The sequence below is a fragment of the Ammodytes marinus genome (genome assembly GCF_949987685.1).
Source record: "Ammodytes marinus genome assembly, chromosome: 5".
Classification (NCBI taxonomy): domain Eukaryota; kingdom Metazoa; phylum Chordata; class Actinopteri; order Uranoscopiformes; family Ammodytidae; genus Ammodytes; species Ammodytes marinus.
This window is the reverse complement of record NC_137234.1, coordinates 19,889,541-19,905,414: the sequence shown is the minus strand read 5'-3', so window position 1 is coordinate 19,905,414 and position 15,874 is coordinate 19,889,541. Positions and strand designations below refer to the sequence as shown.

The 15,874-nt window shown below is 43.7% G+C and overlaps 1 protein-coding gene across 2 annotated transcripts in view; it reads right to left on the bottom strand.

Annotated features, from left to right (window-relative positions):
• Positions 1–4,673: 4,673 nt before the first annotated feature.
• The window catches only part of rassf7a (Ras association domain family member 7a), a 30,731-nt gene continuing 19,530 nt past the window's right edge, over positions 4,674–15,874 (bottom strand). For both annotated transcript variants that reach the window (XM_080027467.1, XM_080027466.1), the window contains exons 2-6: positions 11,405–11,609; positions 9,523–10,478; positions 7,166–7,340; positions 6,681–6,791; positions 4,674–4,969 (exon numbers count right to left, since the gene is read on the bottom strand). In XM_080027467.1, coding sequence (XP_079883593.1) covers positions 4,938–4,969; positions 6,681–6,791; positions 7,166–7,340; positions 9,523–10,478; positions 11,405–11,507 — 1,377 coding nt within the window. In that variant the 5' untranslated portion in view covers positions 11,508–11,609 and the 3' untranslated portion in view covers positions 4,674–4,937. The remainder of the gene's footprint in view (positions 4,970–6,680; positions 6,792–7,165; positions 7,341–9,522; positions 10,479–11,404; positions 11,610–15,874) is intronic.

The window sequence follows — 15,874 nt, the reverse complement described above, 5'->3', positions numbered from 1 at the left end:
TAATAAATCAAATCAAAAGTATGATAAATGTAGGCTAATTGAAATTGTATTAACAGTCTATTAACAGTGAGGCTACAACGAAAATGTGCCCTCTGTCTCCCCCCAGTGGTAACCTTAACTTGACAAAACCAGCTGTTACATCATACAATGTAATCCTCAATTTGCTACTTTATGTCATGGGGTTATGTGTATCCTGGCTGTGAATAATCCGTCAAGGTCTTGACCGTCAAAACTGGTCAAAAAGGAAACAATAGTGTAAACATAGGCTACCCAAACCCAAAAAGTTATTCGATCATATCAAATAAAACAGAGAACATTATGTTCTTCTGAGTTTACAAAGGGGGTCAATCAAATATCCTACAGTGATTTGTGTGGGTGTGTCTAAAAAAGAGGTGTTCTCTTATAATTACCCATGTCTGATGAGTTTTAAAAAGTATTTAGGCCTAATAGTAACATTTTAACATCAGGGTTATCAATTCATGCTATGATTTGATTAAATTCCGTTTAATAAAAGTGTAACACTTTTCTTTAGCATACGTGACGTTTAAAAGAAAAATATTTTCGAAATGCAGGTTACATTGCAGTGATGGGAAATGATGGGATGTGATACAATTTGTGTTAGCGATGTCAGGGGGTTCCTAAACTCTCACTCCGTAAATAATTGAGAGTTCATCATCATCACGTCCTCCTTCTCCTCCCCCTCCGCCTCCTCGGCGTCATCATCAGATCAGACTGTCATGCTGCATCCTTGGTACGTGCACAGCCACACTCCGCTCATGGCAACACTGTACACAAGTAAGCCGAGTTCAACCACTTCGTATTGTAGGGGTAGGGGCGTCCTTTGCACGGATAAAAGCACACGCATCCCACCCCCAAGAGCAGCTGTCGCATCACGTGCGTCTATTTGGGGATAAAGGGACCTGTGTCGCATTGACTTTTGCAATAAATAATAATCCATGGCAGGAAACTGTAAACACGATAATGGTTCATTCCTAATGTACGACGTGCAAAACTGAACGCGCCGCACCCCAACTATAACTCTCAAAGTCAACCTAAATGCTGCCCTCATAAAACCCACCTCTCAGGCAATTGCATTGGTCGTTATTCTGTAATGGGCAGGGCTTTCGTGTCCAACGCGGCAGTCCATTGGCTGTTAGCGACGCCAGTTTCGTCCTTATTTGCATAACCAGGTCGGGTTGCAGATGCAGGGGAGTGGGCAGGGTTGGGGTAGTGGTAGTGCAAGTGAACTCAACTTCTGCGTCGGTGTAGGCTACACTATAGTCTCAAAATGCACCTATAAGTTTCACCGTGCACTGAGATTTCTCCCAGAAGAAAAAAAAAAACATTTAGGATGTTTGGCAGACAGGCTCCTGGCAGGGGGAATTTAATATAATTTTATTTAAAAATGAACCCAAAAAGAAAACTTGGGACTGGTAAGTATAGCTCCCTTTATCCTCCACTATTCTTAATTCTATCTATATGGTGTGGATGAATAGGCCACATCACGCCTATGTTATTGGATGTCAATTTTTCCACTAATTTCTTTGCAATTGTCAGGTGTAATTATTAAACATTTGAGAACTTTTTTCTTATTTTTTTAAACAAACAGAAAGCACTTACATATATCTCGGTAGCTGAATGCATAGCCTACACCGTGGACTAGGAGCAGACTGTAGACTCATTTGTAATGATGTAGTGGGCCTACACTTTGTTACAGTGTTGGGACAATATGTGATTTAAAAAAAAAAGTCGATTTAACTCATTTGTTATATAATGTTCATTGTGTTTTTAATAATCATATTAATTAAGAATGAATGATGCCGCTGTGATCTCCACTCTTCATGTTGATTATGTCACTTTATTTCTTAGCCTTTGTCCGTGTTTGCTCCACAGATTGTGCTAGCCTTTTTTTCTTCTTTTCTTGTCAGTGCACTGTGTCTGATATCTAAAAGCAGGTGAGCCACTGACTAACGCACATTGTGCCATTTGCCAGTTCCACTGTGCGTGTGACAGCGGCTAACCTGGTTTTGGGAATGCCCCACATCATTTTTGAAGAGACCAGCAAAGCCAGCCACAGCCGGAGCGGACAGACAGACTGACATACACCTCTACTTTATTATCTCCAGGCGCTCCTCGGTCATCATGTCCCGTAGACATTGCCCTCCCAGCGGTCTCCATGTGTACTGTAGCCCACTTCCTCCTATGTTCACATACTGTCCCCGTTATTATTTAGGGCCAGCAACCTTTTTGCATCGCCTCCTATAGAGGAAAAAAAACACTCTCTAATGCCCCCTACTGTCAAGACTATTGGTGAGTGTTTTGTTTCTGTTTCATCTAGTGTGGTTTTCGACGTGAGGATCATCATGTACTCCTGGTTTCAAATTAGTTTTAGGTCAGAGGGTTCTTGTAAGAGGGTCCAGGGGGGAGTGATGTTGGGGGAGGTGAAAGGACTCCAACAGATATGAGCTTTACTATAAAGATAGTACTTGGTATCAGACCACATAATATAGTAGGCTACTGATTCAACACATGTACACCATTTAAAAGTAAAACAATTTTTTAATGTATTGAACTAATTAACTACTTAACTTATCTTTGATCAGTACAAATCTGAATTGTAACAAAGTGTGAAAATCAATCCTATCCGCTCATTGTGTACAATGTATTTTTGTTATATAACTATTCCTCAAGTGACCAGTAAAGTATAAAGTTCTCCTAAAATCAATTCTGGCATCATGTCATTTTTTTACTGTCTGTTTTTTTTTTTTTTTACCACGCAATGCATTTTATTGGTATCAGAGGGGCCGTTTTATTCCCATCAGTGCACAGTGCTTACTGTGACACAGAGGAATTAGATAAGTGCAGTATGTCAGACTCATTAACTAGTGGCCATCCATTCATCATCCCATCATGTGGACGTGCAAACGCTCACTCTCGTCCACATCAAGGAGGTTGGTTCTTTCTAGAGGAGACACCCACTGCCTGTTCTAAATACGCATGATTATATTTTATCCATGCCATTGTACGAGCAAAAGTAATTTCCTCTGTGTGGTGTCCTGAATGCATCATCGTTATGATCTATTAATGTCCCGTTTATGAGATGGGAGCTCTCTGGGTTTTAGACATGTGGGTGAGGTTATATATATATTTCAATGTGCATGTAGGATAACCAAATGAATACACCTGTCTAGCACAACACTGGCCTGATGTTATCTCAAATAAAACATTAGATCTGTTGGGTGCACAACTGATGCAATGCGATTTTTTCTTTGCACCAGTAGGGATCACATGACCTGACATTGAAAACTCCATTATTGCCAGTGGGAATGCAAGTAGGTGAGACATACAAAAGATTGAAGACTGTCATTTTGACTTGAGATGTATGTGCATGCAGTATCCTTCATGTCCACAGGTAGGCGTCAGCGTTGCACCATGCTGTTTGCTTGTCCAGACAGTTGGACCCAAACAAGGATTTGGAACTTCTCCAAACCCTGCCAAGCCAGCCAGCCAGACAGCTCAAAATCCTATAAGCATAATCCAATTGTGATTAATCACAATATCTCAAGTCTTGTTTACGTCTCTTTGTTTCCAAACACATGGTCAAGAATTAACAACAAAGTGTAAATGTTATAAAAAAACAAACATATGCTATCAATGCTTTGAAAAAAGTTTTGGACAACCACTCCTGTACATTTAAATGGAAAGAGATATGTACGTGCTCAGGGTTTAGTACCTGGGAAGTGTCAGCAAATGAGAGTATTTATAGAAATCCACAGACCGGGGTTACAGCCAGAGCACGAGGAAAGCTCAAGTCCCTCAGTGTGTGAAAGCCGGTGTATTAACTCTCCAGGGTAAACAAACAGGAAAAGGCGTGGAGAACTCTCAAGTGTTGCGCAGAAGAAGCCCATCCAGCCAGGGGTGATTTTTATCACTAATGTAATAACTTAATACCACCAAACAAAAAAGTGGTTTTGTTTTCAGTAATTTAAAAGCGAGATAAAGAAGACATACATCAATTTAGAGAGGGGCAGAGCCCACGATTCTCTGTAATCCAATGTCCTTAGAGAGGGGCAGAGCCCACGATTCTCTGTAATCCAATGTCCTCTGGGGCAAAGCAAAAGAGAGGCAATTCATCATACTGATAGCATGAACGTACAATGAACTTTAAAACAAGTGACAGGGCACACTTACACCTCTGTGGATTGCTAGTCTAAAGTGACCTCATCATGCCTTTATGGTCATATGTCTTGCAGAGGTAATGCCTTACATAATCCATAACAGCAGCCGCTGGCATGCCAGGATGTTTGCCACATTTCCATCTGCTCCCCAACCATGCACTTTATGAACTTCCCATCAGCCACCTGTGAAAGGCAGATGCCCAGGAATGACCGTGCAACATTAGGATACAGTGCGTCATGAGCGAATGGAGAGAGCATGCATATTTCAGTACCTATAATATATTCATAATGTATTTCACATAGGGGCTCCATGGCACTGTAATCTTTTTGAAGGTTTACACTGCTCTGTTAATAATTAATTCAGGGTATTGCAGATGCATCTCTGCTCATAATGACTAGTTACAAAGATGATTATAATAAGATGTGATTCCATAAACGGGGCGTTCAGAAAAAAACAATCACTCGACAAAATGTTATCTAAAACACAATGCACATTTTTATTATATTTATATACACAGTCATAGTAATAATTGCTCTAGGTAAAAGGTTTTCTAAATTATTTTACATTTCATACAGATACTTTGCAGTGTTTACAGTAACAAAACTTTGTAAATATATTTGTATTTATGTACAGTATGTATATATCATGTCAGATTAAATAATGACAAAAGAAGTTACAAAGAGAAGGGGGTTAAATAAGAGGTGACGGTGTGAGACAACAGTTAACACGTTTCCCCCTTTGGCCCTGCGGTCCATGTTTTATCTCCATGACGACTCTCTGGATGTCAGGACTGCAAGACACACAAAAATAAGTGGGGATGATGATCCCTTTGTTTGGAAAAAATTAAACATTTTACTCAGCCAAGACAACAGGAGAACAGACCCCGGGGTCAAACAAGATATTCACACATGCTTTCGAGAAGCAAAAGCCGACGCAAGGCCAGTTAATGAGTTCATTCCTTCACCAGTAAAGGGGGTTCGGAACTGAACTAAGACTCAAGTCTTGTTGTTAGAGAAGCATTTTGGGATAGAATTGGTTTTCAGACCAGTTTCTATAACAATCATTGTAGTTCCCATCAAGCAAGCAGAGGTTGTAAAATCCCACAAAAGAAAAAAAACACACACACACTGTAGACGATTAGAAAGGGAGCGCACACTCAAACACACTTCACTTTGACCAGTCAGCATAGCAGAGACAAAATGATTAAATGTTAAGTGCTTTGTTAAAGTAAAATATTGATTCAGGTGTTTGGGAGGGTAATTTGTCTGGATCAAAGCAGTGAAGAGAAGACGGCCAAATTGTGATTAGAAGAAAAGCTCCCGTTTTTTTTTGTTTATTATTGGGACATAGGAACGTAAACTCATGCTAAAACTACAGTACACTGAGTCGCATTGCTAAGTTCTGACGGGTCAAATGTTAAGCGTGATGACAGCGAAAGAACCAGGCGCATACATCCCGATAGAGGAAAATAAAAGAAAATGCCGTGGCCCCGTGTGGCACCACTTTGGAAATGTATTCCTTCTTTTAGCGTCATAAGCTTGAATAACAAAAAATAGATTATGTTAGAATAACTATAAGCTCTTAAAATGACTTTCTCTGACACAACAGATGGATACATTTCCCAGTAGGCAACCAGGGGGCCGAGGCTTCACACACAGAAAGAGAATAGGACAGTGCAATACATTTTTGCAGAGCCCTCCATGAAAGGCTCTTGCTCTTTGGAAGTCAAGCGTCACCAAAGTACAAGGCATTGTATAGATAGACCCCCCCCCCCCTCCCTTATATATAAATAGTATCCATACATAAAAGGCATACTGAAATGACATCGGTCACGTATCTTTCCATGTCACAGTAGAATAACAGCACTGCAATCAGAATGTCTACTACAGTCATTCCCAGTGCAGTCAATGGAGATACTGTGAAAAGCAGCTGTCGGTATAGACGATTGTTGACGTGAGGGTGGGAAGGCGGCTCTGTATTGCAGAGGAGGAGGGAGGGAGGGATGGAGGGAGGGAGGGAGGGAGGGAGGGAGGGAGGGCGTTAATAAGAGCAAGTTCCCAGATGTGTTAAAGTAGAACTAAAAGCAGTTAGTTAGTTCAGAAACAGGCGGAGAGAGGGAAAGAGGGCGAGGAACCAGAAACAACATCAAAGGATGGATAGACCAAGAGAATTTAAAGCCTACACGAATATGCAAGCAAATGGAAGGAGGAATGTGGAAGATTAATTCAACTGTAAAAAAAAGTCAGGAATCAGCAGGAGACAGAGTTAGGCACAGAAGAGAAGTCCTTCGGCCTTTAAAGGTAGACCTCTGCCGCAGATACAGACGCTTCCACTACCCAACACCACATAATCGGCAGCTGTTGTGTAGCCTTAGACCCAATAAAGCTGGGGGGGGAGTTTTGGAGGAGGGGGGAGAGGGGCTCTAGGACCAGGGGGACGGGGCAGCGCAGGAGAGGAGGAGGAGGAGCAGATGAAGGATGGAGGGTCTCACACATACACACCCTCAGGGTTGAGACTGGACACTAGAGGGTTTTGCAGGTTGCGTGGATGTCCCAGGAACTGTTTGGCAGTGGGGCGAGGCGGCGATTCCACCGGAGTCCCGCCGCCCAGGCCTGAGAAAAAAATAAATAAATATGGTTTTGTATGAGGACAAGTCTTCTTCTGAAGTTAAAGGAATAGTTCAAATTATTATTATGTTTATCCAGTCAGCCGCCTCACTCTCGTGTTCATGACAAGGCGACGGAAACCATTCCTTTAACTGTGCATGCATTTTTTTGAAGAAGAAATGGGCAAAGGTTGCTTATTTAACAAATACTTGTAGTCAATTGGAAAAATCAGCCTGCCTCTGCCAACAGTCAGAAGATAATCTTTACAACATCACTAAATGGTCCTTAAAATAAAAAGTGTTGAACTATTGCTCTAACATCAAAGTAAACAGTGGTGAGTTTGAGTTTTTTTCAATATTGATCTTCGTTGCCATGCATACCTCCGTTAGTGTATCCATCCTGCAGAAGATGTGCCAGTTCTAACTGATCCAGTTGCTCCTGTAGATCTGTGCGTGAGTTGCTGTGCGCTGGCAGGACACCGGTCTGTTGAATAAACTGCTGCAGGTTACACTGCCTCAGCTCCTTATTCAACTCCTCCAGCTCCTCCTGTTTGGCCTGGGACGGAAAAAACAACACGGATGAGCGGAGGAAAACAAAAAGCCCTGAACACTGACAACTTGTTTGCCTTGAAAACAGGAATGAGCACACAGCACGTGAAAATGGGGTGAGCTGAACCGGCATTTTTCTCTTCTCTTCTGAGTGATAACTTAAACGTATGTATTTATAAGGCGGCACCATTGTATTTTGCCTTCAGGTTGCAATACTAAAGCTGTAAATGCCAAATGTATTTCCACCACAAGGGGGCAGCAGAGTCTATACATCTAGTCTCGAGTCACTGTTGGAGAGACTGTGACCTATCAGCCATCATCACACCATTGAGCCATTATGAATCATCAAAGTCACACAACCACCAAGGCTTTTTCTGTCTCCATTAGATTCCAGCAGCCTGACGCATACATATGGATGAATACATAACAATGATCATTTGCCAAATTGATAAGATGCCAAGGGGGAGAGATATTCATTAGTGTCAATTGTTTTATCAGAGATTCTTCTTCTGAGACAGTGGCATCACCTCTACCACCAATGATTGAACCAGGGCGCGCATGAAACAGTCAGTTAATCTCTCCTTATCGACTATCCATTTATGCTTAATCAATGTGCACACAGTACAGGAAGCAGCAGCAGTATCGCTCCCTAAACCTGTGTGTGTGTGTGTGTGTGTGTGTGTATGTTTGTGTGAGTGCGTGCGTGCGTGCGTGCGTGCGTGCGTGCGTGCGTGCGTGCGTGCGTGCGTTTAATTGATGTTGGACTGAGGCAGCCTGCTGAAGCAGTTCACACCTGCAGGTCTGCCTCCATTACCCTAATGACAGGAACACTGTGCTCTTCACCACCGACACCTTAAACATTCGGCTGGCGAGCCTGGACCAATCAGCTGAGAGATCAGCAAATAACAACGGCCAGACAAACGCACCTTTTCATTACTGTTACTAACATGTCGTTTGGGGTTAATAAAATAATCTTATCTCGTCCAGGCTATACCTGGGTTCTGTTGACATTATTAAGTATATAGTACTTATAGTACTGTAGGTGGTACATATCACACCACTGATGAAAAAAAGAACAAAAGCCTAATACCTCTGTTCTGTAGCAGGATGCTTTCTATATAATTGGCAAATTGATCACGACACAGTCCCTCGCTGTTCGATCAATCAGGCACTAAATCCGTTGAGTTCAGCCCCAGAGTCAGACACATCCCCATGAGGATGACTTACTGATGACTCAAATGAGCTTATACTTATTGTTTTAATCAGTTTTGCAGCCAGTTTGCCACTTTTTGCCTGGAGCCCTATGTGGATTGGAAATGGAACAGTATTTCAGCCTGAATGGTCTTTGAAGACATGCAAACACAATGTTATTTAGTGTGTTCCATTTCCCTGTGTGAAAACATTCCAACCACCATCTACCATAGTACAATCAACGAGGAATTTATCTTTTCTCTCATCCCTGGCTGGAGCTGTTCCAACTGAGCTTCGTGGAATGGATATCCGAGTCTTGGGTGTCATGTGGATTATGACCAAACTTGAGTTTCACTTCAAACCGGGTTAGGCGTTTATTGATACAGCAGCGTCTATGGCAACAACCAAAAGTAAACAAACAATGACACCACACATTCCGAGAAGTTGAGGCTTGAGTTAGTAGATTCCAATAAACGGGGCTTTTGTTTTCTAGAAATCAATCCTCTTTAATCTCTTTGTCCATATACAGGGTACAATAATATACTGACACCGGCAATGTAATGTCAACACCATTCGCAAGCACATGTTTAGAACATGCATACATGATGACACCCCGTCAAACCAGTTCAGCCAGACTGGAAAATAGTTCTTCAGACAATAAAAAAAATTTCATACAAAAGGTAGGATTTGAGTAATACAGCGTTAATGTCTTTTTATCATTTCCAGAATAGCTGTTTATATATATATAAACATAGCACAATACATCACGATTCCTTTGTACTCAGAAATCTTATTTCTTTTAAGAGAGTCTCTGCACTGTTTGTCTGCTGCAGTACGCAGGAAGGAGAGGGGATACCAGTTTTGACAGTATAGCATAGAAGAGGGTCTTGTGCTTACACCCGTCAAAATGACCACACACACACACACGGAGGGGGGGGGGGGCTTGATTGTGACAATTTTTAGAGCCCTTTCTCCAGAACCGTGACCTCTCTCCTTACCTGCAGCAGAGACTCTGCCTTGCCCAGGGCCTTGTCGGTGCCAGACAGCTGCTCCTCCAGCTCTTTCCGGTGCTTCTCCTGGCTGTGGAGCTCAGTCTTGACCACCTCCAGGGACCCCTCCGGTCCGTCGGCTTTAGCCCCCTCCGCCTGGCTCTCTCTCTGGATCTCCTGCTCCAGCTGAGTGGACCTCACCGAGAAATCGTGGAGCCTCCGTCCGCAGTCGTCCAGCTGCGCGTGGAGCTCCCCCAGTTTCCTCCTCATCCCTCGCTCCCTCTCTCCCTCCGCCTGTAGCTCCTCTTCCCAGTACTGCTCCTGGGTCAGCTCGGCCTGGTTCCTCCTGGAAGCCTGCTCGAGAGCGTCCATCTCTTCTTGCAAGCGGGCTTCAGAGGATGGCGAAGGACTGGGAGACGGGTAGGGGCGCTCACAAGTGTGCGACTCCCTCTCTAGGGCTTCAAGCTGGGCCTCGAAAGCCCTCAGTCTCTCCTGCTGCTGGAGAACCTTCCGAAACACCTCCTCTTTGGATGGGCCGACAGGTGGAGACGGGGAGGGGGAGGGGGAGAGCACGTGAGGGGACAGGGGGTTAGGCGAAGGGGAGGGTGAGGCTCTTTGCTCCGGAGAGTCCCGTGGAGACCTCTTATTGTTATTAAACTGTTTGACTTTGGACCTAGGGGAGGTGGATGGCCCCAGGTTGAAGGTGAGCGCTTTCTTGGGCTGGCTGCGTTTGGAAGGTTCCGGCTCGGGATACTTGGGCAGCGGCAGGGGGAGGGGGAGATCTCGGTCGGGTTTGGAGCCGGCGGGTCCGTCGCTACTGCTGGGGCCGGTGCGGCGTAGAAAGAATTGAACTTCGTTGCCATGTTGGCCCAACTTGGCCAGAGACTCCAGAGGTTTCTCCGTGGCCAACAGCTGCCTCTCCGTGTCCCGAAGACGCTGGATCAAAACGTAACGGCCCGTCTGACCTAGGGGGGAAGGGAGAGAAAAAAAGAAAGAAAGTGAGTACAAGAAAAAGCAAACAAAACTGAAAAGATTACAAACCCTACATTGCCTGACCAACACCACCGTTGTTTTGTTTTACTGTTCTACTGATCCATGATTTGACTTGTTTTACTAAAGTCTGTGTTTATCAAGTTCAGTTTTACTGTGTTTTAAAGTGTCTTTCAATTTCTGAAAGTAATTTGTTGCTCTGTCTGTGAATTGGAGGATTTTAATTTTAATTTTACTTTTGTGTTTGAAAAATGCTTAACAAATAAAGTTGGAATTCAGTTTTTTTGGGGGGAATACAAAAAAATTAAACTACTAATTAAACTCAACCCAATGCTTCCACACAAGAAATGCTAAGTGAACAAAGTGACATCAGACGTATTATGATGATGTACCTTTAAATATCTGTCTCCAAGGATCGGAATAAAAGGCTGTTGAGTAAGATTTGTACAACATGTAAAAAAATAAAATAAAATCAAATAAACTGAAGTTTCCGCAAGGACCTTGAAATTAGGACAAACCCTCCCTAATGACTTGGCAGGCAGCTCACTTCATGGAAGGAGGAGAGAGTTATGTTTTTCAACACTGCTGTTGGCGTATGGCATGAAGAAAAGCCGGAGGATATAGAGCTGGCTCAAATCTAAACTGACCCCTTAATAATCTGGGTCAGCGGAGAACGATAAAGGTGAGCGCAGGTCGGACCACATTGCTGCAACCTCAGCAACACAATACTCCTGTTTGGTCTGCATCCAACTCTCTCACTCGCACCAGAACGGTTATCTAATCACTTAAACTTCTAAGCAGTCAAACAAGGTGCCAGGTAACAACAGCTTGGGGAGCTGGTATATCCAACACAATGATTTTTTTTCACCGCCAAACAAATATACTTTGAGGGTTAACTCACCAATGGCTTGAGCCAGAGCGATAACAACATCCTGGCAGGACGTCTCCTCAGAGAGGCCACATACGACGCGCACCACTCCGTCCACCCACACTTTGAGCTCCATCGGGGGACCAGGCAGGACAGGGATGGAAGGGCGTAGGATGGGTCTTCAGAACAGATTACTTCAGATTGGCTTGACTCAACTCAACACTGCATGGCACTGACTCTGTAAAGACAAGACCAGAGAGACTTGTTAAAAGGTGTGTTGATATACGATATGATTTTTCCCCTCATTTATTGTGAATGAAGAAACAATGGCAATCTTTTGGAGGGGGACGGGGGGGGTACCAAAACCGTCAGATTGTGGATCATTATTTAAAGGTCACATATTATGCTAAATGCACTTTTTAAATGTGTTCTAACATATCCATGGGTCCACGGTGTGCCTAGAGACTGCCAAAATATTTAAAAAAATAACAATCTCTCCTGTTCTCACTCTCCCCCTTTCTGAAACCCCCACGCCTCCCCCCCAATATACTCCAGTCAGAATTTTCCCCTTTTCTGACCTCACAAACGGGAAAGTCAGAAGCTTCCACTGTGCAGCCCACACCCCTATTTCTTATTGGTCCACGGCCCTGACAGACAGAGGGCGAGGCGTATCTGGCTTCGCTTTCGGACAGGGGGCGGGGGCAGCTCAAAGATTGTATATTTACGAGGGGAGCTGCAGCTCTTTTAAAAAAATAGGCCATTGTGAGATTAGCTGAACATCAGCATAGTACAATAAATTATCTGAAAGTTTTTTTCAGCAGACAATTAAAGAAAAACGTATTAGGGACCACTAAGACCATATAATATGGTGTATAATAGAACCGAAAAGTGTATAATATGGGAGCTTTAAATCTTAACCGGACATATGACACTGCTGGTTGCTAACCGAACCCGTAACACACTGGAAACGTTCACATACGTAGCACCCTCATTTCTAGGTCAGTTTGTTGAAATAGAAAGTTTCTACACCAAACAAATACTGACGTCAGACATATTGCTGTGCTTACTGGGAGTGCGTCACTGAATTGTAATTTTTTTCGAGACCAGCAGCCGAAGGGGGTAGAGCAGTGTAGCATTTAGTTAAGTTCCCAGTGGTTAGTTTAGAGCCGCGGCAGTATCTTGTGGACCTGGGAGCATAAATGGCAATCTGTAACCCAATTAAACGCTCGGCTGCCCGCCTTCAAAGCCGTTATGATAGCTTACTGCCGAGGGGAACCGACAGGGAAAGTGGAGCAACTCGACTGTGTCTATGTTTGGTAGAGAGGGTGGTTTGTGTGCGTGGTAGAAAAACACAGCAAAAAATATGGCAGGAGAGAGAGAACAAGTGCGTGTTGTTGTTTATGTCCCTCTGAACAGGACCATAACTGGGTCTCATCAGACCTCAAGAGGGTAGATCAGTAGGTAGCCTAACACACGTGCACCCTAAACCATTGCTGTTATGTTCAGTCTGTCTTGTCTGTCTGTCTGTCTGTCTGTACTTTTACAGCTAAGCTTCAAAACGAGGTAATAAAACACTGCAGTGCTCATAAAAAAGTTAAATGCTTTGGGCGGCAGGCGGCAGGATTATCTATAGAACTTGGCACAGTAGATGAAACTTTGTATCCTAGGTGGGTAGAAAAAAAGACAACTCTTCACCCGCAGTCGGACAGATGGTGTTCTTTCTCTCTCTCTCTCCGTCTCTCAATGGGGAGGTGTTTTAATACTTGAGCAGCACCATTCTCTTGCCACTCATTCAGTGCCTGGCTCTGCTCCACTGACTGTCTATAGGGGAGCTGCTTTGGAGGAATGCACTGACTTCATCTGCCAGCCGGAAGAATTCCTGCTTTTTTTTTTCTTAACAAAAGCCCTCCACTCCACTCCACTCCCCCCCCCCCTGCCACACTCTGACCTGGCTGGCCTCCGCGACCGCCATTACTTCTCTCTCCCTGTTTAGACGCCAAACACAAACTCTGCTGGGGAGCAACAGCCCATATGATGTGACAACAAAAAACGCAAAAGGACAGAGACAGGTGAATTCATCAGGTAGAAATTCATTTAGGCCATGCAAAGTGAGGTGATTTCATCTTTTAAAACAATGGAGCGCTATCAAAATTGTACGGCACACATTTCAACATAGATGTAAAAATATACTTTGAGAGGGCTGATAGTATGCTGTGTTGCAATACATAATTAAGGCCAAATGAGTGAGTCACACAGAGTGAGTAGACAGACAAGCATCCATTTAAAAAAGGCAAATTGTTCAATCTTGAATCCTTTTTAAATTGTAATGCTACCTTACAGGCCTGAACCAAGCTTTCCTCCAGGCAAACGCATACCTCGAAGTAACTTCTAAGAAAAATGTTGACAAAGTACAAACAAAAGTTTAAACTGTTGACATTTCTGTCAAATACAGCACATGTCTGCATGTATAGGGTAATCGAGTCCTACCTGACTAGATGTCGTTTTACATGCAAATAAACTTGCAGAATTATAAAACTGAGCCATTTTTTTTTCATATCTGTCCAGGTTTTTTCTATGTAGCGTAACAATCTCATTAAATGAGAAACACAGGCACGAAAAACATCTCGCAGCTAAAGAGCGTATACCTCTCTCTCCCATGATGCTGCTTGGCTCTCGTCCCTCCCGGCTGGTGAAATGTGATAATCTGCTCTAACAGGAAACAAACAGGCCTGGGAGTCTCAGGTTGCTGTCTATTCTCTTTGTCACAGGCACAACAACACCGAGAAACCAGACATCCGCCTGACCCAGCTCCTTTTCTATCACAGCGCACATCAAGCTCAGGAGTCCTGTGGAAGTTCTCACTGAAATACAGATGAAGGAAGAGGCTCCTATATGTCGCTTGTGTGAAACGTAATCTCAGAATGCTGAAATGTCAACGTAGGCTCTGAACTACGATGATACGGTCTGAGATAATGTTCAAAATATCGCAGAAACCAAGCAGTCTGTCAAACCCCTTTTGCTATCCAAAAAAAAGAACAGTGACCCTGAGCCTACTTTAGTCAACATGCAAATGTGGACAAACACGGCGCGCAGACTGTTTTGCATGCGTTCAGAGTTACTGCGCAGACACAGTCACCCACTCTAATCCAAGAGCCACGAAAGTTATCCAGAAGAACTCATAATGTTATCCACGACAGCAACTAGGTTGACACCCCACCCTTTAACCTCAACCCCCACAGACCCCACCCACTCCAACCTTGCAAACAACAAAAACAAACTCTCCCGTTAACTTTCACCCCAGCCCCACCCCAACCTCCCAATGAACCAACACAGGACAAACTTTCAGCTGAAACTCAGAGTTTTGGCCTGTCACATGTTTTGCAACAGAGAGAGAGTGAGAGAAATAAAAAAAATGCACCATCACTTTGGAGGTAATCACCAAAATGAAGCAATCCAAAATGTCCCACTCCAGGCTCAGACAGAAGCAAATCAACAGGGGGAAAAAAAGGCACTTCAGGAGGATCTTTTACTGGAATAAAGAAAACAGACAACTCCTATTGTACGATGAAAGGGAGAGGAAGACAGTGAGTAAATGAGAAAGGGAGAGAATAAATGCGGGGAAAACACAGTGACAGATAAGACAGATAAAGAAAGAGGGAGAAAAAGAGTGGGTAGAGACAGAAGTGATTGGAGCCACATACGCCTTGCCCTCTCTCTCTCTCTCTCCCTCTCATCATCGCTCACCCACCCAGCTAACTCCAGCTTTGTGTCTCTCATCACCCTGTCTGGTTCTCTCTGCCTGTCTCTCTTCAATAACAAGTCTCCAAGCTTCCATTCGACTCAAGGCAGAATCAGTTTTTGGAACGGCAGCCCTGTGGACAGTCACGCAAAAGGGCATGATTGGGCTCGTCCTTGTGCGCTGCCAGAAACAAGTGTCTGTGCTGTGAATTGATTGGCCTTTTTGGACAAGCTGGGCACAGAGAGACGTGTGCAAACTTACAGCTGTTCATAAATTGATAGCACATTTTTCCCCACTGTGTGATATGATTTCATTTCTTCACTATTTTTAAAGATAAACACCAGCACATCTGGCTCAGACAAGAAATCTTTTGGGAGACACCCACACTCTCTACATATTTTATGTGTTTTTCTTACTCAGGAGAAATCCAAACATGGACACAATGCACGTGCAAACACTAGCACGCAAAAACACACAATCAGAATATTGCACAAGTATCCATCCAGCTGGACAGACGCTCCCTTTAACCTTTGCCATGAAGGATTGAGTCATGAGCAGTATTTGGAAAGAAGAAAGCTTAATAGAAAAATTCCAGGGAAGGAAGGTTATTAGTTTTGCTGTAGCTTTCCAAGACTGGAGCCCTTAGGCTACATGAAGAGTATGCATACTGGGTGTGTGAAGCATCACACGTGAGCGTGGCGTACAGAACACTGTGTCTATGGTCTAGTGCCTCGTCACATAGCACTAGGCCCTAGTGCTACGGT